The sequence below is a fragment of the Ciconia boyciana genome, chromosome 4 (genome assembly GCF_034638445.1).
Source record: "Ciconia boyciana chromosome 4, ASM3463844v1, whole genome shotgun sequence".
In the NCBI taxonomy this organism is placed as follows: Eukaryota; Metazoa; Chordata; class Aves; order Ciconiiformes; family Ciconiidae; genus Ciconia; species Ciconia boyciana.
Genome location: NC_132937.1, coordinates 32,132,513 through 32,160,126, shown reverse-complemented (window position 1 = coordinate 32,160,126; position 27,614 = coordinate 32,132,513). Strand labels below are relative to the sequence as shown.

At 37.0% G+C, this 27,614-nt stretch overlaps 1 protein-coding gene across 1 annotated transcript in view; it reads left to right on the top strand.

The window, feature by feature from the left end:
• The window catches only part of HCN1 (hyperpolarization activated cyclic nucleotide gated potassium channel 1), a 215,744-nt gene that overhangs the window by 96,119 nt on the left and 92,011 nt on the right, over window positions 1-27,614 (top strand). The window contains exon 3 of the mRNA XM_072859097.1: window positions 15,233-15,394. Coding sequence (XP_072715198.1) covers window positions 15,233-15,394 — 162 coding nt within the window. The remainder of the gene's footprint in view (window positions 1-15,232; window positions 15,395-27,614) is intronic.

The following is a 27,614-nucleotide window of genomic DNA, read 5'->3' as shown; positions in this document are numbered from 1 at the left end:
AATATTTAACATGAGGCACGTTTAAAAAAAGTAAGACAACCTCTTTATTTTTAATGTGTTTATTCCAGAAATAGAAGTCAGATAGTAGCCGGTCAGACCATAAAGGATTTCCCAGAATGATCATGATTATGGGTTGTTTTTTTTTTCTTCTTCTATTTAGCAGTGAAAATTATGACATTTTAATGTCTAGAAAACATGTGGGTGACCTAGGAATGACTATTAGTTGTTCTGGGCATCAGACAGGGAATAAAAAACTGTATTTGGCAGGTTGATTTATAAAAAATGGCAGTTGTTTATTGCTGCTTCTGCGGCTGGGAATATTAGAGCAAGTTCCAGGCAGATGGACTAGCTAAGTGACAGGGTCATTTGGGCAGGTGATAAATTGTCCAGACTAATTTCAAAATTGTACTTCAGGAAGTACTGCCTGGTAGAGAATTGAGTAAGTGCTACTCCACATTCAGCAGTCTTTCAGAAAACTCCCTGCAGCCTGTTTTCATTGCTTATGGCTTGTCTCTGCAGGGCAAGGACTGGGTAGGCAAACAGTTTTCACAGCTCTGTAAAACCACGGCTTCTCCTTCCTTCTCTCCTGCCCTTTTCCCTTCCTCGAGTGGTGCCACACATGCACACACCCCGTAGGCACACAACAGTTATGTATCTGGAAAAGTATTCGGAGATAAAACTGTATCTATCTGGCTTGTGGCATGGGGTTGCTTGGGAGCTCCTCATATTTTATTTTCACCACTTCATTAGAAATAAGAGGGACTGATAAATAAGAGGGTCTGCCACTGTCCCCACACAAATGCTTCAGGATACCCTGACTCTCTGCGTAAAGGGCTCAGCTTACGTGCCAGGTTGCACATGGGCAAACCTAGTCAGCTGGAAAAAAAATGGCAAATAACAAATGTCCTGGCATTATTACCATATTAGATGACGTCAGAAGAGGTGGATTGGGAACGAGCAGCCTGCAGCCCCGATGGTGGTGTGTCGGTGCTCCTCCCGGCACTCGCCACCTTTTTTGCTCGGGGACATGCTTCAGTGCTGCTGTTTTTTCCATCCTTGTTGACCATGTGTGAGACACTGTCACTCAGTTATCTCATGATGGCACTACCCAAATGGCGTGCAGTCTCGCTGAGCTCATTTTTGCATGTGCTGAGTAGTTTTTTGCATATACTGGTTATAATTGCTCTCTTCCCTCCTGCCACCTCTGCATTTTTTATGGTTCTCTTCCTGGGTTATTAGCTCTACCATGTGCAAACTAGGCCTCTTGAAACATTTGAAGCACCTAGTGCTTAGCTGGTTTTGCCAAACTCAATGATAAAAATAACTCTCCATTTCACTGTCACTCTGCAATTGCGTAAATACTGTTCTTGCTATTCAGTCCCCGTCACAGCACTGTCCCAGAGATGCAAACTGCAGCACTAAGAGCACACAGGATAAACATTTCCAGGATTTGGCCTTCTGGAAACAAAGGATTTCTGTAATTTAGGACTAAGTTAGTAAAAGTAGGATGATTGAAATATCATTGCAAATTTGCAAACTCTTCCAATTTAATTGTAGGCCTTACAGTATTGCTTTTCTCTCTATGTTCCAGTTCTTGGAGTTGTGTGATTTTGTAAACATCTCAGATTTATTACTATTTCATTTTCTTACAGCTATTTTTAGCCTCCCACCAATTTCTGAGGGAAGTTTGATAGGCATGCAAATATGAACAACCCAAAGCATATTTTTAAATGAATATCAAGTTTTATGGGGTCGCCTAAATCACAATTATATTTGCTTGGAGTTGGCAATATTGCCACGATGTGGTAGTTGAAATACTAACCTTTTAATGGCAGCCATTGGATACAATCACTCTGAAAAAGGATGGACAGAGTTACTTGCTCTAAATTGGAGAACCTTTTCTGGGTTATTTTGGATGTAATGTTCATGTTCTCTGTGGGAGTGTATGAAAAAAAAGAAAAATAAAAGAGGGTATGGCACAGAGACGGGGTAAGAAAAATTAGAACATTTGGAATAGATGGACTGTAAATGTACTGCAGGGATGCTCTGGGAACAAGAATAAGAGAAAGCACAGAAACCAGAGGGAAATTCTGGTCTACTTACTGAAAGTAAATCCTTTTCCTCCAGATGTTTAGTAACAGGAGAGCCTGCCTTTAAAAATACAAGTGAGTCAAAATCTCAACACCAATTTGGAATTGCTTATAATCCACAAAGAGAAAGTAAGGATACGTTTTTCTTCTCAAAAAACCCACATGATTCTGCTTTAGCAGTCTGTCTTTTGTTTCAAATGTGAGATAAACATAGAAAGCAGAAAAGGAAAGCGTCAGGAGGTTAGAGGTGTACAAAATAAGAGCTAGACAGAAACAGACTGACAGAGAAAGCAAGCAGTAGAGTGCAACCTATATTGTAGAGGAACACATTCAAAGGACAACAAGAAAAATGTCTATCTTTTAACAGCAATGTAAAGCGAATGGAAGATAAAACTATTAGATGTCTCAAAGTTTTCCTTCTGTTCAAGGAAGAATAAAAAAAAGCAGGGGTATATGGGATAATTGAGGCTTTCAATGAAGAAGAGTATGTTTGCTTTAAGTTCTTAGACTCAAGTTTTGCTTCACTGTGTCTTCTTCATTGGCTGCCAATCATTTGGCTGTCATATATGAGTTGTTGTTGCTCAATAGCCTGTCTGACTCCAGCTGTGGTGGAGTCAGCTGTGGTGGACTGTGGTGTCAGCTTTGGTGTCAGCAGATAGAGAAAGCAGAAACAGGAGACTGGAAAAAGGCTATGTGGGGGCAAGCTTATACTAAATCTGCTCAGAAGCCAACAGATGAATGTGGCCTGTTCGTAAGAAAATGTGAAACGAAAGATGGTTTTGCTTTGCACAGTTGACAAACTTGAGTATTGCTCAGTGTTGTGCAGGCAGGAGGAACAGGCTGTACCCGTGATCTCCGTACAATGCTGACCACCCTCAGTGGAGCAGTTCCTATGGGGCCAGGCATCTTGCAGATTCAAAGGATAGTATTTCATAGAGACAGACCCGCAAAGAGAAAGTGGAAGACAAAATGAAATCCCCATGTGCAGCCCTTGAGTCACAATAATCTTATGAAACTAAAAAGAAGAAATTACTAGGCTTGAAAAGAAGAGGCACTGTTATACATCTTGGAAAGAGCAAGGGTTATCATTATACAGGAGAGAAGAGAAAACCAAGCCACTGACCACGGCACTGAATCATAGTCTGTGATGTCAAGGAAGACAGCTGGTAATGCTAGCACCAGCCTGCACTGACTACCATGCTGTGGGAGTGCTTTAATTACTGGTATGGTTGTAACAGGTACAGTCTGGAGATGGGAGTCAGACAGTAAAAGGCAGCATGAAGTGCTCTTGAGAAAGACAAAATTCTGTCACTTTTGCTTTTGTGAATAATAAGCCATAAGAAAGCATAAGAAGGTAACCAATGAATTAATCTATGTGACTGCAACCTAAATTACTGAGCCTTCAGCAAAGTGATCTGAGAGTAGGATATCACCCAAAAAAGCTCACTGATGGTTGCCAAACCTGTAAGGCCCTTTGCAGAACACAGCATGGATTAGCTCTGTGGAGTGACATGCAGTCGATTTTTTTGACACACATTTGCATCCACAGGAGAAGGCTGCAGGCAATCCCACAATCAAACCCCTGGCAGTGAATCAGTATAAGATTGCAAGGAATGAGTGCACAGAAGATTGTTCCTGGTACCAAGTGCAGGATGGAATGAAATACTGCTCTGAAGGAGATCTGTCAATAGTGTTAGCTAGCAGAAATGTTGATACACTAAATCAAAATACATGAGAGGACAGAGATATTCCTGGGACAAATAAGGAGGTATATTGTCTACCACAACATGAATGGCCATTGAAGGCATACACAGAAACGGCAGTAATTGTGCAAAAGGTGTGTGTTTACTTGTAATAGTGTTCAACGACAGATCACTCAAGATCCATCAGCCTCATAAAATCTGAATGCAATGATAAAATGTTCAGATCAAACTTCTGAGGATAGACCATAGACAATCACCTGGGGTGACTCCAATTTCAGCAAGAGCTGCAGTAGGGAACCGAAGCCAGCCTTTGCAAAGTGCAACCTGGTGGATATGCTGTACTTAGAAAATGGGACAAAATAATGGACAGCAAAGTTTAAGTGATATATATAGCTGAAGGGCAATTTGAGAATAAGACATCTTCATCAGATCATCTAGAAAGCAATAGAAAGCCAGAGCTAAGACAGCCAAGAAAGTAAAGGCAAAGAGACAAGTACAGATCCATATCTGGAAATGCTGGGCCATCATGGTACACGCTCAGCAGGAATAAACCTAATGTGGTGATTGCTAAGCTGGGGGCAACCTTCCTAGGAGTGACGGTGTGCTGTGGCCCAACAGAGATGCTGGACAAGGCTGGTTAGGTAGGCAGCTCGCTGCACAAATGGATCGGGACAAAGAGCATGCAGGAGCACCTCTGTGCTCAGCGATTGAGTGGTGTGGAAAGCGCTGACAAAATTAATGTGCAGGAGAGCGTGAGGCAAGAGGAAGGGTGTCGTGTTGGACTGGACAGAGGCTTGGTGTACATCCTGCACTTCTCTTACTGGCATACTAGAAAAAGTGCAAGAATGATACAAAAGAAAAAAATTGGGGGTGGGGGTGTAGGAATGTTAATTTAGAGTAAAAAGAAATTACATGGTATTGGGTTTTTTTTCAGTGGAGCTCTCTGACTCTGACCAGACTTACCACATCTTTGTGTAGTTTATGATTTGCTGTTGAGTTTTAGTAAACAATTATTTCAGTCGTATTACTCACATTTTAGTGTATGTTTCAAATTCATAGGCTGACATGTTGTGTCATTTATAAAGTAATCTGTCTTGTTCCATTATTCATATGGCAAACTATAACTAGGCATTGTGTATAATGAGGTACTAGTTAAAAAAAATATATATTACTAAATGTAAACTCTTCTTGGAGAGACTATATAATAGTAAGTACTGTGAGAGGTACCGTGGTTTTACACATTAGGCTTCCTGTGCACTAACAGTTTTCTTTTTCAAAATACCTTAATGTAGTAAAATAACCATGTTAAAATATAATTAATTAATTAATTCGTTAATATTAATTTCTTTGCTAAAAAAATAATGGCAAAAAATCAGTCCAGGCACAATGTCCCCTCATCAGGTCTTCATCATTACAGCTGACAGCATTAAAACACAAAGTCTAACCTAATAATGTATTGAATCCTGAAAAATTCTATCCATCAGAAGCAAGTATTATTTTAAATAATATTTTGGACATAGGCAAAAATCAATGAACCCAAATAGGACCATAAAAGAACAATTCTTTCTTCTTACTGTAGTTGCTCTTTTCTGATATTACTTGTATGTCTTTGTTGTCTTTTTTTTCAATCTCTCATTTTTTCATAGACTATCTGTAGAGATCTGTAGAGACTTTTGAGTATTCAGAACTGTGTGCAAATTATGTTTGTGGATATGCAAGCATACACTTACTTTTCATAATAATAATAGTCATGTATTTACCAAATGTTGAACACAGTTACAAAAATAGAATAATTTAGCATCTGAAATTTCTGCTCAAGGTAGTTTTATGTACTAAACTGAGAAAACATAATATTTTACAAGAGACGGTATTGTATGCAAATCTCCAAAGTAATTTCTTTAAACTGGTAATATTTTTCTGACTACATGAAGTTTTTATCAGGCAACTGAATTCTTAATTTCTGCTGGCAATTTTTGAGGCAAATTATTAAGACTACGATTCTGGTGTGTTCTTTCTACCTGCCAGACATCAGTTCTTTTTTGGTTTTTAACTTTTAAAACCACATAGAGGACCCTCAAAAGAGGTCCTCTATGTGGTTTTGAGTGACAGTAAGATATTAATTGTAGACTTCATTTGCACTTCCCAGAAAAAATTGTTCTATAATGCAGTTCAATTAACTATGCAATTTCAAAAATCATTTGTCAATATTGTGAAACATTGACTTAGACGTCAAATCATTGATATGTAATTAGCATATACTAATTTATTCACACATATACTGTTAGATGTTATTTCTTTGATTTTTATGTGTGTGTGTGATTATGATATATGAGTGACTTTATCATATTTGCTATTACCAAGATTTTCAAAGGAATAAATGGATTTTCTGTGTTTTGGGCTGTAAGCATCCAGCTGATGAAGAGTTCTGACTTTCACACAGTATTGTGCACTAATCATCTGCCTTGATTTATACTGACAATCTTGGTCTTTTAATAGGGATTGGCCTATGAACTCTTCTTTGCTTCTTTTATAAAAAGCAAAATTTAGATTCTAATACAGTATGGAATTTTACATATTTTATTCACAGCTTATATTTAATCTTAACAACCCAAATATATAAACATTAAAATGTAACAGTTGTGCCTCATAAAACAACATTTTGGGGCTTTTTAAAATGAAGGTATCACATGCTATTAAAAGAAAGCATTGCGAATCAGTTTGTCCTCAGAACGTTTATTCCACAGGAAATTTAACATAATGACTTTCATTTTCAATTCCTTGTCCATTATTTCCATGTTTGGAAGATTAACCTCAACAGGTTCAGTAAGACACCAATTTATATTCCCCAGGAGAAATATTCCTCATTATTTCAGTTGTTTGCTATTAGATCATTACATTGCTGCATTATAATTAGGACAATTAGTTTGAAGCTCAGATATGTGGCAGCGTGACTTTGTGGGTAGGCATCATGTAAAAACAACTGGTGATTTAATAACATTAATGAACCATCCCCTTAAATTTCAAACTGATTCTTTTGGGAGTTCAGGATGATGTAAGAGAAAATTTTCCTTTTATTCACACACTTTCTTTTGCTTCCCAAGCCTGGTTCTGGCTGAGACAAGAGAAGCTCCTTGACGTATCTGCAGCCTGTCATGACATACAGATCTAGTGAAAAGAAAAAACACTGAGAGAATTGTTTTACAGAAACAATAGTTTCAGATATAATTCTTGCAAACATTCAAACTTTCAAGTTTCTGTGTACAGCCAATCTTCTGGTGCTTCTCCTAGTACCAGAAAGTATCTGATTTCATTTCATATTCACAGAGTTTGGAAGTTAAAACATGACTACCTTAAAAATAAAAAAAAGAAAATACTGAGGTTGGTTGGTTGCATGTGTTGGTTACTTGAAAGAGGTTGGTTACATGTGTCCCATTTGTACAACGTTCATTGTAAAAATATATTGTTCTAGGATACGCCATTAATTTGTGTGTATTAATACATACTTCCTGCAGTGTATCTGTTTTGTGTTTATTCATTTTTATTGAATTTCACTGTTGGATCCAGGAGTTTGGGAGTCCGGAACATGTCCTGCTGGTTTTGATGGCAAGTGCAGCCAGGGCACTGCCCTGTTCCTCTCTTTTAAATAAATGGCTCAGAGGAAAAGATGTAGTGTGCTGGGGGTAGAGTGTGATTATCTCCAAAGTTATACTTTAAAAATGGAAATCAAAAGAGGTTAGGGTTTGTGAAACTTGAGTGATCAATAACGTTGTAAAACTATTTTACCAGACATGGCACATTTTGTGAAGACTTTAGTACTTCCTAAGGTTGTCCCTAAATTGTCTCAGCATTTTTGACACATTTTATGGTAGATTTCTTTATACATATATGTCTTGTATTTATTGTTTTATTTTACATTCATTAAGGATGAAAACTGCTTGTGTAAGTATATTAAAACTGGGGAACATAGGCTTCAGAAGCTCATATTAATTCCTAAAAATGCAATCAGGTATCTGACTTTATGCCCTTATATTTGAAATGTTGTAGGCAGTGATATTTTTTAGGATTCCCATTGCTCGCTCTGCTGCCCTTTTCAGTGCTGTGGGAGTCCCTACCTTGGCCTTTCTGTGGGGAGATGAGTGATGGTGAATAACTTATTTCTTTTCTCTTGTTGCCGCCGGAGTACATCTGCACATTAATATGAGAAACAGTTCCTCTTGCTCAGCTAGTAAGAAAAATAATAAATCATATTTCGGACCATTTAGAGACTGGCTGTATCTTCAAGCTGTCTTCTCTGTAAGATATAAATAATTATAAAAAAAGAAATGTTCCTTCTAGCTCAGCTCCACCCACAGAGGTCTCCATCTTGAGTTCAGTGATGCTGTCACTTGAGATACTTGGCCCATCAAGAAGCTTGAGCTGAAGGTCAGGCGATGTTGATGCTTGAAATAATGATGAAATGGAAACTGAGCTATACTTCAAGCTGACAAAACTCTCAATCTCTGTGCTCATGTACAGTTCAAGTATTATTTGCCACATGGTCACTCTCAATTTGGTACTATAACTTAAGGAGAATAGCTTCAGCTAAATTTTGTCACGAAGACAGGATGTTAGTATTGCATGTTTGTGTCTTTCTGACAACTATGAACTGGGTTTTTTGTTTGTTTTTACTTTGCTTCAGTTAATTAAGGTAAAGGCTTAGTCTAATAAGGTACCTTCTGTCATCAGTGTAAGTGACAAATGAGACCTCCACCTCTGTAAAAACACAATGAAAATTAGCACTGTATTTTTTATTTCAGGATCCTGAGGTTTGTCAGTCTTGGCTTGTTTTCTTCATTGTAGAACTAAAGTGACTGCTCCTCTATTTTGATGTCAAGACAGGTGTCACACATTAATCACAACAGGATAATAAAAACACATGTTTTGGCAGTGAAGTCATGCCCTCTGTGTGAGAGGTAATATATTAGTATGGCATTGGCCAATTTACAGTAGAAAATATATATTGAGGAATTTATATATAGTAAATAAATTTTGCTTCCTGATTATATGTGACCTTTCCAAGGCTTGCCTAAATCTTCCTTCAGCAAAGTGGTTTTATTAATGCTTTCAGGTTTAACCTGGATGTAGCGTGCTGTCACATTTATATGTTGCTGTCCTGTTCTTTTTGCTCCTCAGAAGCTGGCTTCCATTTGTACATGCCTTGAAGTGGAATAAATGGGAAAATGGGACTTCTATTATAAAACCTAATGTCAGATTGACTCCATCTAGAAAAATAACAATTTTTAAAGGTCACATAAAATAGGGCCATTCTCGGCTCTTTTGTCCAGATATGTTTGATTAAAAATAGTTTGCTCTGTTTATTAAATCACTGGTGTCTTACCTTCAGGGGCAACTAAAGCAGAAGCAGATCTTTGCATTTGTCATCAGCTTAAGGTCACAAATACAACTAGATTAAATAGTGCTATATACCTTTCCCCACTACTGAATTATCAATGATTAATTATCATAAAATTAAGCACGCACATCAGGAGTCAGTCGAGTGTAAAATGTTACCCTCAGGGCATAGCCAGGCATTTCAATCAATGCGCGTTTGCGTCTACTTGTACAGATGTATTTTCAATGTAGGGTGTAGTGACCTGCAAGTCTCAAAGAAATTGCCTTTGGTAGGAGTTGGGTCAGACCCGTAGTATCCCAAGTGATATTTACGAAGAATGTCTTTTGAAATCAATTTGTAGAATATGAAATGACTAAACAAAAAGCCATGATTGCCTTTCATTGTTTGAAGTAGATTGAGAGATGGATGCTCAAAAAGAGGCATTGTGCTCTCCTCCCCATTTTATACTATTTTATTTCCCAGGGAGCTTTGTCACAACCACTATCTTAAAAGTGAACATTTAGCTAAGGTAGGAAAATTTGGATCCTACATTTATAATCTTTATCTAGTTGGTGCTCTGAGGGATAAACCTAATAATTCTGGACTGACCCAGAGATTGAACCAAAAACTCCTTGTCATTTTTATAACTGTTATTTTGCCCTGCAGTCTAGCCTGAAATTCCAGTGTTGCCCTTGGTACACTTTCAGCATGTTTTTCAGAGCCTCCATGCACGTGTGCAGCTCTTTCTGTCTCCCCACTCTGGCTATTTAATATTCCAGACAACACACAGCTCACTTAGTATGAGTGTCATTTCATATTGCCCAAGGCATGATGCAAATCCTAATAATTTGAATATTAAACCCAAGCTAGCTTTGTGATACTGAGCACCTTCAGTACTTCTGAGGGGTGAAAGAGAAGAGGTGTCTGGATGAACTCAGTGATGTGAGATTTGAATAAATTTTCCAGCAAATCCTAAGACTTACCTTTTCTTTTTTAAAAAAAAAAATCAAATTTAAATTCTGATAATTTATATGAATCAATTTTTATATAAACTGAAACTAAAAATCAAACTGAACTAAAAATCACAACTGAACAAATATAACATGCCAATTATCAGAAGGCAGAAGAGGTAACCTATGCATTCCACAACAGCAGTTCAACAGATTTTGTGTTCGTTTAGTTAAAATAGATGTGCACTACTAACTTAATACGACAGCCCTCAAATACTATTAAGCAAGTGGGTTGGTACGACTGGAATAGTTTATCTGTCTCAGGCTGAGAAATCAGAGTTAGCAGGACCAATTTAAAGTATACTCTCTATTATAAATGTGAGGAAGGAATAGTCTGCTTCCTGCTTCACACGTGGGAATAAAAACAGTCATTAATAAAGTGTGAGTAAAACCATGTGAACTCTGACTTCTTCAGCAATTTCTTATTCTCTGTGAGCAATATTTTGCCAAAATATTAGAAACTGTTAATCTGTGATTACATTTCAGCCATTGTCAGAGGCATTGCAGCTCTTTAGGCAAAAATTTAAGGTTTCCAGGGGATTGAGAAAAAGTTATGAAAATAATATAGGAAGAAATTATGAGTTCTCAGAAGGGAGTTCATAAACTAAATTTATTATTAAACATTATTTTGAAGTATATGGAAACTATGAAAAATGACAGTATTATAGCCAACCACTCCCAACCAAACATGATAATAATAAAAAGTATCATGTGTAATTGAAATGAAACTAAGTAGTAAGCAAAAAGGAGAGATATCTATTAAATCTTTTTCCTATTATGTGAAATAAAAATGTGGAAAGAGTTAGTTCTCAAGGGAATTTTAATTTTTTCTCAGTTGCAGTAATCTCATGTCACTCTAGTAATTTTTTTCAAATGTGTTGTCCAAAATTTGCACTTCTTGATGGTTAAGCTGAATATTTAGATATGAAACTAGGAGTCTAAATAAAATGGCCAGGTTTTCAAAAATGTTTTACAGCTGCAATTCCTGCTTGGCATTTGTGGATCGTAAGTGTTTAATGATGACCAGGCTGTTTATATTCAACTACCTGAGTAACGGGTTTAGGAGCCTAACTTTAGTTGCATGCAAGTGTTTGAATTATTTTTGTTATGAATATTATCTTGAGAAGACATCCATTCAAACAGAGAGATTTGACCACACATCTGTACTGCAAAATCAAGGCAAATTGATTTGTGGTCTTCCTGTATTTCTTCCTGTCCCACTGGAGGACTGGCTGACAGGCAAGCCACCATCTGCTGACATGAGTGACATTAGCTTTCTGTCCTCCAGTTCCTCTCTTAACAAACTACACTTCACACATCTCCTAGGATTTTTAATAAGTTTTAGTTCATTAATACAAGAACTGTACTTTGTGATTACAAAAGGAAAATGCTATAAAAATATGACTTCTCTCACTGCTCCTTTCAAGGTATCGCAATCAGTTCCTGAATGGAAGAGCATAAAATATTAAACATACAATATATGACTGCAGCCCACAGAGTAGTTTGGCTATCAGTTTTAACCCCCCCTCCCCTTCCAAATGTAAACATGTCAATACAGTACCATGAACAAATATTATTGTTCACTTACAATCTATGCATTGGTGGATTTAAATGTTTTTTTCCAACCAAGCACACATTTCCATGGTATGTTCCTTTTAGGAGAACAAAACTTGGCTTTTATTTACTGGAGAGCAAACATGCAGAGATGTTTAATAGGTTTTTTCAACATTTGCTTAAGATTTTTCTTATGAAGTTATTTTCTTTAATACAGTTACCACAGTTATTAGAATAGGCTACACAAATATTAGACTATACAAGCAAAAGATGAGCAATAAAAGTATGGTATAGTTGAAATGCTGATACGTTTCCGTGTTAAGCAATCCAGATAATATCCAGATAATATCATGTTCATGCATTTTCTATAATATTGACCCTGAATGCTAAGCTGTACAGGAGCTATTTCTGGAGTGAAAGGTTTCAGAAATAATGGAAGGTTGCAGTGTTGCATACAAACTGTTGCAATCGTTTCCTTCGCTGGATTTGGTTTCACATAAAATTTTCAATATGTTACTGTTCTTGCAGTACGTGACCATTTCTGCAGAGGCACACTACTAATGAAGAGGCTTTGAAGAAAAACAATAGTTACACAGTCCTATCACTGTGACAAGATAGAACAGTCCTTGCAGAGCCCAAACGCAACAGCAGAACTCTTTGGTTCAGCAAGGCCCTTTAGTTTGAAGTCACTGCTCCAGCTGTTCGCTTTGAATTTCAGTCTCCCTTTGTAATATCTCTTTCTGTGTCCTGGTTCTGCTGGCTCGTTTGGGAAGCCTTACTGAGCCATTGCAGTGTCTCACGAGGTATGCAAGGAGTGATACATCCGTAAGAGCTGGGCAAGATCTTGGAAATGCTGAAATAAATACCTTGGCAAACCTATCCACCCGCCTTTTTTTTTTTTTTTTTTTTTGCAGTGCGCATTACCAAATTATATAATTTTAAGATTTGAAATGAAAATGTACCAGCACAAAATGCTCTAAAATCTTGGAAATTCTATATCAAGGTATGAGCTTTGCAGACCATCTCTGTAATCTGAATTGATGACCAATAATGGGCTCCATCCGAGTGAAAGAGCCATAGAATTATAATTTCTATGCAGCTATGATCACAGGATACATGCACAATCTGTCATAGTGCCTAAGCCCATAGTTGCAGAGGCAGGATAAGGATTCAGGAGCCTTGGGTATACACAAGTGCTGGTTTTTGGACAAAACTCTGGAGTTTGGAGAACCAGATCTTCCCCTATTTATCACATACACCTAGGTGCATGTTTTCGGAAAAGTTCTCTTTCTAAGTATAGAAATGAAGACGTTAGTGCTCAGTTGGCTCTGATTGTCATATTTGTGACCCATTTTTTTAAAACCGCTAGTATCCAATACAGTGAATTATTCTGAAAATCTAGTCTCTTACAGTAAAGCCTAATGGGAAGCTTTGAGGCAGTATGAAAACAGTGTGGGTGAGAACTTTGATTTTTGTCCAGTCATAATGTAGAGATGTCATAACTTGCTTTTCTGGAGCAATAGAAATTTTCCAGGGGAAGTTGTGATCTCTGTGTAAAATATGTATTATTTCTATCTGATCTTCTGCACTTTTTCAGACAAATATTCTAGGGGAAATCCTGCTTTCTCTGAAAAAACTTCTTCAACTTTTCATGTGATCAGGAATTCATCTGCACTTTGGAGTTGTAGTATAATAACCATGTGGATAAAGTGTAACCTGAATGAGTGCTAGTGTTCCAAAACAGTAGTAATCCTTGCTATTTTTTTCAGTTCTTTAAAAGAAAATTATTTCAGTTCACACATCTACTCTTTAGGTTCATATCATGCTACTGAAACTGTAGCTATTAAAATAGCTATAACGTAAATACATTTCTTAACAAGACAAATGTGTAATGGTGACACTTTTTTGTTTATTCCCATTTACAGTATCTCCTAAATATCAGTGTCATCTCCTCAATTTTGACAGGAGCTAGATGGTATTTGGGTAAGACATGACATTTTGAATAATGTTACAAGCATCTGTTTCCAATGTTTATCAAACTGGGATTTGGAATATATTCTCTTAAAATGCCCTAGCTTGAAAAAATGTTTTACACATAAAGTTGATGTCTGAGGTATGTTTCTACTATGCAGGTTTTGCATTTTGGGACTCAAAACATACACCATCATTTTCAAACAAGGACAAACTCCCACTAACAGAAAATGATGTTGAAAGGCACCTTAACGCACTCTCCATATTTGCACTTGCACTCATTTACAGTGTGGGTACTTAATCTCCACTTTCAGTTTAGATATGTAAAAGTCAGGATACACACATTCCCTCTTTTATGTGTGAATTATTTTATATACAAATGCAAAATGTCATGTGCCAATATGCTTGTATACCTTGAGCAATCTGATGTTTTCAGCACTAAAGCCTCTGATTCTCTGTCTATCTGTAAAATTAAATAATATTTTCTGCTTAAAATTCCATGAAATATCAACTGGACATTCTTATCTTCTAAACTGAACTCCTGGACAGTGATAATTATGTGTATTAAAATACAGCATATTTACCCTGAGTTGACTGAATTCTGTAATAAGTAAAGAATATGCCTGTATTTGTAGTTTGGAAGTGCTTTAAAACCAATATAGCAGAAAAGTGCTAAATATAATGTTTTTCTCCATACTATTTGGCAACTGACTGCTGCTGTTCATGCTAATTCTGTCCAACAAATTTGCCCATGACAAACCTGAAAATGTCTATGTTTCTTTTAAGAGTATATGTGTGATTTGCTGTAAGACGCTTTTCAGATGCAAACATTTTTTGTCCAAGAATGGAGGAATATATTGAAATCCAAATGATTATATTAGTTTGATATAAACTGAGCCACTACAGATGTAGTAGCCACAGAATTCTCAGTATTTTAGGAAAACTGCTAATGATTAAGGGTGATGAACTACCTTTTTATCATTTTGCTTGGTGAACTAGTATGTGCAAATTGGATTAATAGTATAGAAATAGAAGTCCAGAAATACGTAAAATTACTTGGATTGTTTCTTCACTCAGATTTTGGTGCTTTTAAGAAGGTAAGAAATGTGAAGGTGAATCTTTTCAGAATGGGTCACTGAATTTGTATCTCCCACAACTTTGTGAGTATTTAGACACCAAGTTCACAGACAAGTAATGGTCTCACTACCTTTACCAAGCTTTTTTAATTTATGAGACTTGCTTGAATTGAAAGGAGTTGTAGGCTTCAAGAAAACACTTTAGTTGGTGACTTCTTATCCAAAATATGCCTTTTTCAGCAGCTTATATAACACTGGCATGAAGTCAAGAGTCAGGTGTGTCAGCACAGCTCTCCGCCGAAATTAGTCTGCCCAAATTAATGGTCCTTGCTGAGAAATCTCAACTTTTTTAGAAATTCAGGATGATACTTCTTTGGCTTTAACCTGCCCAGTGAGAAGTAAATGATTTGCATTTCTGATTTGCATCACGTACATCACCTGTAATTTTTGCCTACAGATTTTCCATATGACGTACGATCTGGCAAGTGCTGTGGTGAGAATCTTTAATCTGATTGGAATGATGCTGCTGCTGTGCCACTGGGATGGTTGTCTGCAGTTTTTAGTACCATTACTCCAGGATTTCCCACCAGATTGCTGGGTGTCCCTAAATGGTATGGTTGTAAGTATTGTTCATTTTTCATTGTGCTTTCTAAACATTATTTTTCTAAACAGTTAGCTTCAGACCTAAGTGTAAAAATACATGCCTAGTAATACATTGCCCTGCAATTTATTGAAGGTTACTTTTTGGGTTTGTTGGTTGGCTTGCTAATGAACGAAAGTTTGTTTTGTAGCCTTTGTCACTGATAACATTATATTGACTCATTGTCAGTAAATGAGCCAGAAAATATTTTCAGTTTGTTGTGGTTTAGCTTCAGCTGGCAACTAAGCACCACCCAGCCGCTCGCTCACCCTCCCCCCACAGTGGGATGGGGGAGAGAATCGGAAGAGCAAAAGTAAGAAAACTCATGGGTTGAGATAAGAACAGTTTAATAATTGGAACAAAAAATGTAATGAAAAGGAAAACAATAAGAGAGAGAGGAGCAAAACCCAGGGAAAAAAAAACAGTGATGCAACTGCTCACCACCCGTCGACCGACGCCCAGCCAGTCCCCGAGCAGCGACCGCTGCCCCCCAGCCAACTCCCCCCAGTTTATATACTGGGCATGATGCCATATGGTATGGAATAGCCCTTTGGTCAGTTTGGATCAACTATCCTGGCTGTGCCCCCTCCCAGCTTCTTGTGCACCTGGCAGAGCATGGGAAGCTGAAAAGTCCTTGACCAGTGTAAACACTGCTTAGCAACAGCCAAAACATCAGTGTGTTATCAACATTATTCTGATACTAAATCCAAACCACAGCACTATATTAGCTACTAGGAAGAAAATTAACTCTATCCTAGCCAAAATCAGGACATAGTTTTAAGGTCATTTTAATTTATTAATCCTCATTCCCTCAAAAAAGCCACCAAAATAAATTTGGAAACACTCAGTTCACCAGTGCTTTCAATGTAGATTCTAGTTTCAGAATGTTCCTGAATGTATATTATTTGTTTTGGTTTCATCTAATGTTGTCCTCAGTTTGTTTTGTAAATAACTTCTGGGTCATCTCATGATCCCTTTACCAAGTTGTTCCCAACTTAACCATAAATATGAGTTTTTTCTAAGTAAGATAAGGGTAATAAGCTTACTTCTATGATACTTTTGTGTGTGTGAACGGACAGTTCAAGGGTGGAATTTGGCTGTGCCTTATTTATAAGGAAGGGTAATGATGTTCTGCTTGATTGACATGTGCCTTAAAAATCAATGGCTGTGAAGAATTAAATAATTTTTTTGAAGTCAGATAATGAGGTAATACATAGAACATTTTCATAGGAAATACACTGAAAAAGTTGTTGAAATGTGCCTCTACCAAAAAGAAAAAGCCGTAAGCAACTCTATCATTGGCCATCTGAAAACATGTGTCTCTCCAATTTTTACAGTTTTAGAATCCATAAAACAACACCCCTCTAGATGGGCATCTTGATCAGTCCCACATATTTCTATTGTAGAAACATAACATTATCTGTTCCTTTAGGAATGTGATACTGCACATTACTGTGGGAGCTCGTTGACTAAGATTGTCAGTCATACAGACAAGTATTTGCAGTCATCAAGCAACATCTTTAATGATAAGCAGCATGTTTGCTGACACCTCATTGTTCAGCTTTCCTAAAAAAAAAAAATAGTGACATATCTTCAAAAATGGGATTGCTACAATAAAAGTAGGTCACCAGGATGCTGACTGGCATGTCTGCATTCTGCTGCATTCTGGGTTCTGCTTTGTAACATCTTTCATTCACATTTAGAAAGGGTACATTTTCTACCAGCTTGTTAAAGATCTGGATGAAAACCATGCTAGCAAGTGAAAGGAACCCTTGGATTACACTTCATTGAAGTATTTAACTTTAAAAGAACACAGAACTATCAAATTCTCTCTCTTCCATAAGAAGAGCTACGTTTAATCTAAGAAGGCTGTGCACACTGTGCACATGCTCCGAGAGACCCTTCTTTCTGCCTGCCCACACTCAATTTTTTTATGGAAACACTATTCTCAACTTACTGGCCACATACTCTTGGAAAGATTCTTTTTGAAAGTTGCACCTTTTTTTTTTTAATCTGGCAACTGAGTCTGTTGATGTTAATGAACATTGTGGGGAGATCTGAAAATTGAGCAAGATTATGTTCACAGAATGGGCAATCCTTTAGTCCTATGGCAAGAGAAAGAGTTGTGGACTGACAGCCTGGAATCAGGAGCATATCTAAGGCCACTGTTGGGGAAAACAACTAGACCTTTCTTCTGGCCCTGTCATGATGTTACGAGACATTTCCTGATCACTTTCTAAGCTCTGGAAGTGAATTTGTTAGCAATGAATACAGACAGAGAAGCCATCGTGGAATATCAGTCCTCTGAAATGATAGAGGGAATAGAAGGAGGAGGATGAGGATGATGATGGTTATATGCTTTGCTGGTGTATTCAGAGTCTCACTGGCTGCTGACTTTGGAATTTGGAAGGGCTTCAGGTTCCTGATACTGCAAGAGCTTTGGGAAGCGGTGTACCTTACTCCCCTGGTATACTGTAGCATATAACAATTTAATCTGCTCTGAATTTAAACACTGTTGTTACTGAAATGACTGCACATAATACTGGGGTTTGGACTCAAATGCTGTTGAGACAGAAAATCAGATAAGAATCTTATTATTTCCTCTGCTTTTAAGTTCTTTGTGAAGTGGTAGTGACTGCCACAGTAAAAGGCCAGTATTGTCAGGAAGAGGAGGACTTTCCCTAGCCACAGCTAATGCACCTTTCTGTCAAAGTATTCCCTTCTACTCTGTCGTGGTTTAACTCTAGCTGGCAACTAAGCCCCACACAGCCGCTTGCTCACCCTCCCCCCGAGTGGGATGAGGGAGAGAAGCGAAAGAGCAAAAGTAAGAAAAATCGTGGGTTGAGATAAAGACAGTTTAATAGGTAAAGCAAAAGCCATGCACGCAAGCAAGGCAACACAAGGAATCCATTCACTACTTCCCATGGGCAGGCAGGTGTTCAGCCATCTCCAGGAAAGCAGGGCTCCATTATGTGCAATGGTTACTTGGGAAGACAAACGCCATCACTCCGAACGTTCCCCCTTCCTTCTTCCTCAGCTTTATATACTGAGCGTGATGCCATATGGTACGGAATATCCCAGGGGTCAGCTGTCCTGGCTGTGCCCCCTCCCAACTTCTTGTGCACCTGGCAGAGCATGGGAAGCTGAAAAGTCCTTGATTTAGTATAAGCACTGCTTAGCAACAGCTAAAATATCTCTGTATTATCAACACTGTTTTCAGCACAAATCCAAAACATAGCCCCATACTAGCTACTATGAAGAAAATTAACTCTATCCCAGCCAAAACGAGCACGTACTCAGTTTTTAGTCAGAGATTTTAATAGATTAGTAGGTAAAGATAACTCCTTGCACCTGCATACATTTGGAGTTTTGTTCAAATTTCTGAGTCAAAGAATTCTGAAATACAACTGCTCGAAGAAAGGCAAAATTGCCCCTCTTTGAATTTCAATCTTTTTTTGAGTAGGGGAGGGTTTGTGTGAGCATTTCCTGAGATTCACACTGTGGCTCCAATGTACATTCCTCAAAATGACATTGTTACAAGGGCTAACCTCAGGCTAATACACCAACTTTGCTTTGAAGTAAAATTTTAACACTTATTCGTGGTGATCATTGGTGTGAAGACTTATTCAAGCCAATGTGTGCTCAGCCAGAAAAAGTTAAGTTTTCCAATATGCAAGTCAGTTGTAAGCCAGAGCATTTGCAGATAACCTGACACTAAAGGAAGTAAGGATGCCATGATGATGACATTCTGTCTCCTCAATTGACACAGCCCAGTGTACTCTTCCAGCCCATAGTTCCTTTCTGTCTTGCACGTTAGTTGCTTCAGGCTGCAGAGTGCAAGAACTTCTAAAAGCCTTCTCCTGAAAGCTGTTTCTTCTGTATGAGCTGATATGTGAAAGTATTCAAACTCCACAGGCATGCTCATGGTTTTACTTTATAAATACTGTTAAGAAAAATAACATAGGTTACATTTAATGTCACAAAGGAATAGGATAATGAAATCAAGCTGCATTTTGCTTACTGCCTCTCTGAACAACGTGACTGAATGGAATTAAAGCAAAACAAATTGGTTGAATTTTTGTCTTTGAAAGGATGATAAAAATGTCACAGTGGATCATGAAGTAGACTATGAAATGAAATGGAAAGCCTCCTGTGTAAAAGGGACTAAGTTCACCACTGGTTGATACTGCACCAACCTACAGCCTAAGTAGTTCAACAAAAATGTTCAGATCACATTGGGGTTTTATCTTCAATAATAAAATGAACCCATATTGTATCTGGACTCTCAGATTGGCCCTCTTGGCGAGTTCCTAACATTGGCCTTCACGTTGGTATGAAATGAAAGCCAGAGCTGGCACCTTCCTTTATTTTTTCTAAATGTTATCCCACTTGCCCACCTCTGTATCTTTACTGCCATTTGATTGCACTGACTTTGTTAATGCTGAGTTACTATTGACAGGCAGGACTTTGTGCTCTTCCAGAATATTGATGCACTTCTCTTTAAAAATAAGAAAACCAGTAAATACAATATAAAAGTAAGCAGCAGCTGTTTTTTTCCACTCAAAGTCACATTCCAACCAATCCATTACAGACAAAACAACAGTCAATTACTTCTTTGAGGATATATGGTTCTCTGATGCCGTTCCTCGTTTTTTTTTAACACTAGGATTGTGAGTTCCATTCCTAAAAATGGTCTTTTCTGAAGAAGTTTCGCAAACGTCCCTAATGAAGCTGCCTAATTTCTCCTTGACTCAGAAAGCCTATTATCTGCAGCTCCTTGTGTGATTTATCCTCAGCTATCTGATCTGCATTGCTTCAGACTAGTGTACTTCCATAATGACTCATAGACCAAACATCTTTATCAACCTCAGAGTTTGAGGCAATAGTTCTTTAGAAAACTAGGAGTAAAACTTACAGCTGAAACCAGGGGAGGCACAAGAACAGAAAAGCACAGTGATCCTCTCCTATAGTCAGTCTGTGCAAACTGAAATTCTGCATTTTGCATTCGGTTTCAGCTGCAGTGAATTACAAAAACACAGTGCGTAAGTCCCAACTGATGCCAGGTCTTATATGGGACAGAGTTTCTAGGCAAGTAGAGATGAGAGATTACATTTTTGCCACTGATGCCATCTGGCCATCTAGGCATGACTGCCTGCATCATAAAGCATCCCTTGCAGTAGATGATTAGTTTTTGTTGTATTTGAAGTTTGTTCTTGCTTTTCATATCACCTATGGCAAAGTCTCAAAGGCACGTTAGTCCTTGACGTAACAGTATCTGAAGATTCCTAACCTATATTTTCCTGTCTATATTTGCAATAATTCATTGGATGGTTAGGAAATGGTCCTTTAATCAAGGTATTTACCTGAAATTACTAGATTTTTCATGTACAATGTTCCCTTAGGGAGATAAAAATCTAGCAGAGAAGTATAGAATTTAACTTGAATGCTGAGGCTTTTAAAAGCCAAAAGGGATTGTAAAGCTTTTGGAAAGGAGTACTTTGCTGGCATTTCTCATGGCAGTCAGCCGATGTTTGCTCAGCAAGAACCCTTCAGGTACTCTGTTTTCTTTGTTTTGGCTTTTCCTTACTGTCCTTGCAGTTGGATTGTTTCCAACTCCTGGGGGGTTTTAGGTTTTGTATTTGGTGAAGGGGGATTTTGTATTATATTAACTCCCCTTTGTGTCACATCATTTGCTCAGGGGCAAAGGAAATCAGACTTTAGACTTCAGATCTTCATCTCGGACAGTATCATCATTGCTAGGAAAAGAATTTGGGAATTTCCGCTATAGAGTCTGAAAGTCCCTCTCATTATAAAATGAATGACTTAAATGAATACTTGATAGGGAAATTTGGAAATGCAGGACATGATGAAGATTTATAATGCTCTAAGAATTATGCTAACATATATATAATATGCACAAAAACTATTTAGTAATAACACACAACTTTAATTTTAATTCTCAACATTTCTTAGTAATGAACACCATTTTCAATTACACAATCACATTTTTTTTCAATAAGATCTCTGCTTTACTCAGTGGAGATCAAGGAATGCATTATAGTAATTTGATGGGTTATTCAGCATTGGATTTTCTCCTTTTTGATAATGCATCAACTTAGCACCTTCTTCCCTGTAGTTGGCCATTAGGGCAGCTAATTTTTTCATGAGATTTTTCTGCATTTGATCATTACGTGATAATCATAATTTAGTACTTCACAAATGTTTTTGAGTACCTTTTTATTATATGGCCAGATATTGTAGAGCCACGTTTAAAACATTAAATTCCTCTGACTTCATTTGCAGTGCTGAGCAATAAATGCTTATGTAAATCAAAACCCACAATCTTAAATTGGGTGCTTAGAAAATATGGAACATATGGGAACCATCTGATTACTAGAGGCACTGAGGATCTCATGAGGTATACTACTACTCTAATTTATTTTATACTCATAAATTTAAATTTACATATGTCTATTTATTTATAGCAAATGCTTCTAGAAACAGATAAAAGATTGAAATTACATATCAGAAATGGACTGTGATCAAAATAAGGGGAATTGCCCAACTCAGATAAGTGCTCTATTTACAACACAATTAGGAAATATGGTAATACCAAAAACGACAATGTGTAATTGACATTCTTAGGACTAAGGTACCCATATTTTGGGAATCTACACTGAATAATAATATCCCTTCTAGTATGTACAGTTGTTCAGAATTCAGTTGTTGCGCTCTCTTGCACACAGCACTGACCCAGCCACTGAGGTAGGTCCATTTCCCCCTGCATCAAGATGATGAAGTAATGATCTGTTTCAGTGGATTGGGATCAAGTGTTAGGCCTAAAAATATATTAGCTCAGGAGAATATATTAGTTCCTGTGATTTTACACTATAAGAAACTGCAGAGGAAAATTTTGTAGATGTGCAGTGCTAAATGACAAGGTATGCTTAATGTAGACTGAGGATTTGTGTTAACTGCAATACCAAAGTTTTATGCCAAGCTAGTGAGGACCAGAGAAATGGGGTAGCTGAGGACACTGTTGATTTAACTCAATGTGTCATGATCAATGAAGAGGAAAACAAATCAAGTTCTCATTTTTACAACAATTGCTGAGGCTTTAGGAAGACCACATAGATTTTGGCTTATGCTTTTTTCTGTTCTCTGACAAGTTAGCAGGTCATCCGCTTTTGCAGGGCTAGAACACCCGTAGAAAAGGAATTAATAACTTTTTCTTCCTACCTTCTTACCTTTGGTGTAATATTCTATATAATTTTGCTGATGTCTCCTGTACTTTTGGACTGTGTATTTTTGACAGTAGATTTCTGATGTGCTTATGTAAAAGCAGTTATTAGATTTCCTGTGCTTCATATTTATTGAAAATATTTCATTATTTATATTTTTTTTGTGTATTGATTTCTGCCAACAGGAAATTGATTACAAATAATAAGGAAGTTCCTGTGATCAAACCCAGCATCTATACAGTATGCTTTAAAAGTTATTTCCATCATGGCTGCTGTTTCTTGTCCTAAAAATTGTATTCATTTGCTCCATACTATTTTCTTACTGTTTCTTTTATGTTTTCTTGTTGAGATGAATTTTCTTTTATGATTTCTTGTTTTTTGTCTCTTTCAAGCCATGAAACACTGGTGCAGAACAGTGTTAATCTTTCAAAAAATGTGAAATATAGCAGAAACTGTCTTAGATTCTGTGAAAGTCAAGCCTCACTGGTTCCCTAACCTAAAACAATGACAAATGCATTCATCTTCATGACTTGATGTGTTCTCAGGTTGTCATTTTGAGCTCATTGTATTAATACCAAGAGCAAATTGAGACGTAACACCTTCAAAGTTGAAAAATAAAGGTGCAAAATCAGTTACAGGGAGGTTTAAAACTTCCTAAAAGTTTAACATTAGTGAAAGTATTCATGTTATCTATGAATATTTGGATTACAACTGAGATTAAAGTGAAGACACTCCCTCAAAGAATTTATTCCCAGTTGTAATCCCACAACTCCACCAACTTTGGAAATTGTTTAGCATTATGAACTCAACTACTGTCATAAGCCCTGCTACCTTACTTTACTCTCTAAAATACTTTAAACTCAATGTTGTAATATTGATACAATTATATAATGCTGACAGTGATAGTTATTTCAGTAGATATTGGTGCTCAGTACTACAGAGAGAAGATCTAAACTAGGGCACCCATGTTTGTAAGTGTTGATTGTAGCACTGTGTTACTGACGTGATAATAGGTGCTAAAGAGGATGACTTCTGTAATGAATTAGTTGACTGCCTTGCATGCTTCTGTTTCTTTCAGGTAGAAAGCTGGTCTTCCTTGTATGGGATAAGAATAATGAAACAGAGGAAGCATGCAAAAGCAAATTGATGTACCTAATAAATACTAACTTATTTCCACACTTTTTCTTCGCTATCGTAAGAGCTAGTGGGAAATTATCAAGATGAGCATGCAAGGAGGGACTTGCTCATTTATCATCAAAATTTAATTTCCATGTTTCCCCCTCAAGAACCAACCCAACTCATAAATGCTTATACTGCGGTATATTGTGAAGGGATTTCTGGTAACTGTAAATTACAAAATGTTTTATGTAAGCCTTAAACTTGAATGAATACAAGAAGCTGCACATAATATAGTTAAGTCTAATGTGGTGTTTGATAGACATTGTAGGGAAAAATAATAGACATCATAAAGCATGCCTTAAGCCATTTTTTTAATAAAAAAGTGAACAAAAACAGAAACATAAGTTGGACCTGTCATATTTTAGAACCTTGTATCCCTCATGTGCCTTAGAATGAATATTCAGGAGGAGTTATAAGAAACTCCTGGCCAAATGCAGTTTCTCTGTTGTAGAAGAGCGTTCCCTTTGTTCTGGGGGAGCTGGATCAGTCTCCTTTGCTCTGTCGCTATAAATTTAACAGTAAGTGTTTATCTGCATGAGGTGGTATTCCAAGTTGAACTGTGATATCAATGTGGAACAATTATTCTGAAGTAGCTTTCCATGGGTGGCCTTTTCTCCTGCGATTGGAATATCCAAAACCTGAACCCTTGGAATATTTATGTCAGGTTTCCCAGAATAAATCCAGATGTAGATACATCTAGATGAATACCATTCATATACAGCTGCTCTTCAGCAAATCTTTCTCATTTTCATTGCAAACCGATATTAATATGCACAGTCTAGTTCTTGATCTGTATGGTTTAAGACTGTATAAAGATAATTAGCTTGGCACAAACTGCGTATTGTTGCCAAGGTGTCATTATCAGCCATCTCACAATCAGGTTTTCTCAAGAGCACTGATTTTACTGCTTTTAACTGAGGGTTTTTGCCATATCAAATTTGAACTTTCTATACATGGCTATTCAGCACCTGACTCATCCTAATATCTAAAGTACATCTGGAGAGAAGTCTCTGTGGAGATGCAATTAGGCATAAAAATTGTCCACCTGAAACTGTGCATTTAGAATGCTTACATTCCACATTAGAGAAAATCAAAGCAAGATACTTTGTTCTGGGTCATGTAATTCTGAACTGAGGCACTTTCGTACATCAGACACTTGAGAAATTTTTGTTTCCATTGACCTGTGTCCACCAAACCTACATCAGTAGTCTATAGGATCTGTAATCTGGATTCCCAAAATCCCAGAGGGAGGCAAGAGGGTATAATACCAATGTTTTTTCATCTGGTTATTTCTGAACTACTTCTTCTATGGAAATTTTAGTATTTCATATTTTCACTTTAATTCAGAATGAAGCTAAAAGCTAAACAAGGAGAATTCCCTGTAGAACTGGAATTCTCGATTTGCATCCAGTTCTGGTTACCAAAACATGAGAAAAGCAGAAAACATATGGCATTATTGTTTTCTTTTATTTGTTTTAATCTACTGATCTTCCTTAATGTGTGAACTGGTTTTGGTCATACTTTTTATATGTATAAGCCAGGGATGTACACAACTCATTCAGATTTAGGCTGCACGTATTTTGCCTGTTTTAAAAGAGTAAGGTAATTTTCTTTAACATTGCTCCCTTCCCTCCCCTTTCCTGCTCTTCCTGCTTTCTGCACATACACTCATTTGAGCAGACTCAGCCTGAAGTAATTCAAATAGAGGTATAAAACTTTCAAAAAATAATGTAATTTAATAGAAATGATGGAAAGGATTTTCTATAGGAGAAATACAGTAATATTCCACAAATTTTACAGTCTGAAATGTGCAGCATCTTATTTAACATTATTATTCATGAGTAAATTTTGAAGAGTATCTTCTAGATAGTCTGTGTACAGATATGTACGTACTACTTGTATGAGCAAGCAGTGAGCACTTTCTTGTATCAATTACTTTAAACATTAAATGCCTCTTAAATAGTTTTTGTTTTCTTTCTGCTACCTGGATTTTTATGTCCATTTCATTTACTGTTTAGAAGATACTATTGGTAACATAAGGAAAAGAACAACGCCCCGGTGTGAGACTTTCTCTGGTCTATATACCACTTTTAATAATTTGCAGTGGGTTCTTTTCTCATGTGGGAGGAATAGCAATCTTAGCACTAAAAAATTGCTGAGTATTTAAAAAAACTGCTATAAATCATTTGCTAATCTATTTGATCTAGCTGTAAAAATAAAAATACTTTTCCCTAAATTTCCAAAGAACATTATTGACATTACCTTAATACTTTTTTCCTCTTTGTTTTGAATGGCTGGGTTTATTACAAGAGGTTCATGACAATCTCATGCAAATAGGATTGGAGCAGTGATATACACTATCAGGTCTAGTTCAATAACACAATTTTAGCTACGTCTTGCACCACTGCCAGTACAATGAGAGATTGAAACAATCTCTTTGAAAATCACCAACTGGCATTTGAATGAGACAAGAAAATAGTTCCCATATTCTTCACAGATGACTCATGTACCTTTCCCAGTCTATCTCATGTATAATTTTAGTCCATCCAAGATGCCTTAATCTGTAATACAATAAGATAACGTAGTTTCTCTTGGATTTCCATAAAATGTTTTTGTCCCTTTCCATATTTTTTAGGCAAAAATACATTAGAGTGTAGTCATGTATTTGATCTTTTATATTTGGAAGAGAGTGAAGTTAGCTTTCATTTGAGGGTAGCCTAGCACTTTGACAATAGTACATATAATCAGAAAAAGATTATCTATCTTGATATAGATAGGGGGGGACTTACATGACTGTTTTTGAACAACTTTCTACTTAGATGTGATATTTTCAAGCAGAGTCTACTCAGACTGCTAGTTCAGTTTTACAGAGAGCAATTGAGTAGTGGTCAGGAATAAAGGCATAGCACCAATCATTTGTCACTCTTTGCAATGATAAGTAATATACCTATGCTTATCGCTAATAGTAAAAAACCTGTTAAATTTATCTCTTAGATACAACTAGAAGAGTTATGCCAAATCTAAACTCAGTTAAATGTTGCTAAAACGAAGTTGACAGAAGACTATTTGAGGGAGTTTTCTATTTATTTTGAATAGCTTTTTCCAGATGTTCAGAAACAAAGTTTATGGTGCATGATAAAAACCTTTGTTGGGAGCAAAATACAAATTTAACTCAGATTTGTGTGAAGAGTAGATGCAAGAGCTCACCCTGGAAAGGTGAGCAGGGCAGGCATGGGGCAATGGGCAGGCATGCTAAGTTTCCAGTAGGTGAGGGGAGATTTGGCTCTGGAATTTTTGGACCTACGCAGATGTCTCTCTCTAAGCTCTCATAACCCATATTACTCACCTAAAGGCTGCCTGTTGCTTACCCACATCACTGTATATTAAACGCAGATGCAATACAGAATGTATAAAATGTGCCTTTGCTTTCTTGTTATTTTCTAACACTGATTGTCATGGCTTTATTCTTGCAACAAGACCTTCCTGCTGCTACATACTCTTTCGTGCCTAAATGGAGTAGTATGAAACTTAATCTAAAAGAAATTAGTTTATTTCTAAGTTCTATGAATATGCAAGGATGAGGTTCCCTTAGGCTTTTGCAGTCAGTATCTTTACAAAGCAGCTCTTTATGGAAAGGATAACATATAAATGCTGAAAGGAAGTGCATCCTGGAAATGCCACATGCCCTCAGAAATAACAGTATAACTGCACTGCTCCTAACTGAACGTGTTTTGCAGATCAATAAAATATATTCACTCTAAACCAGCTTAGTTGAATTG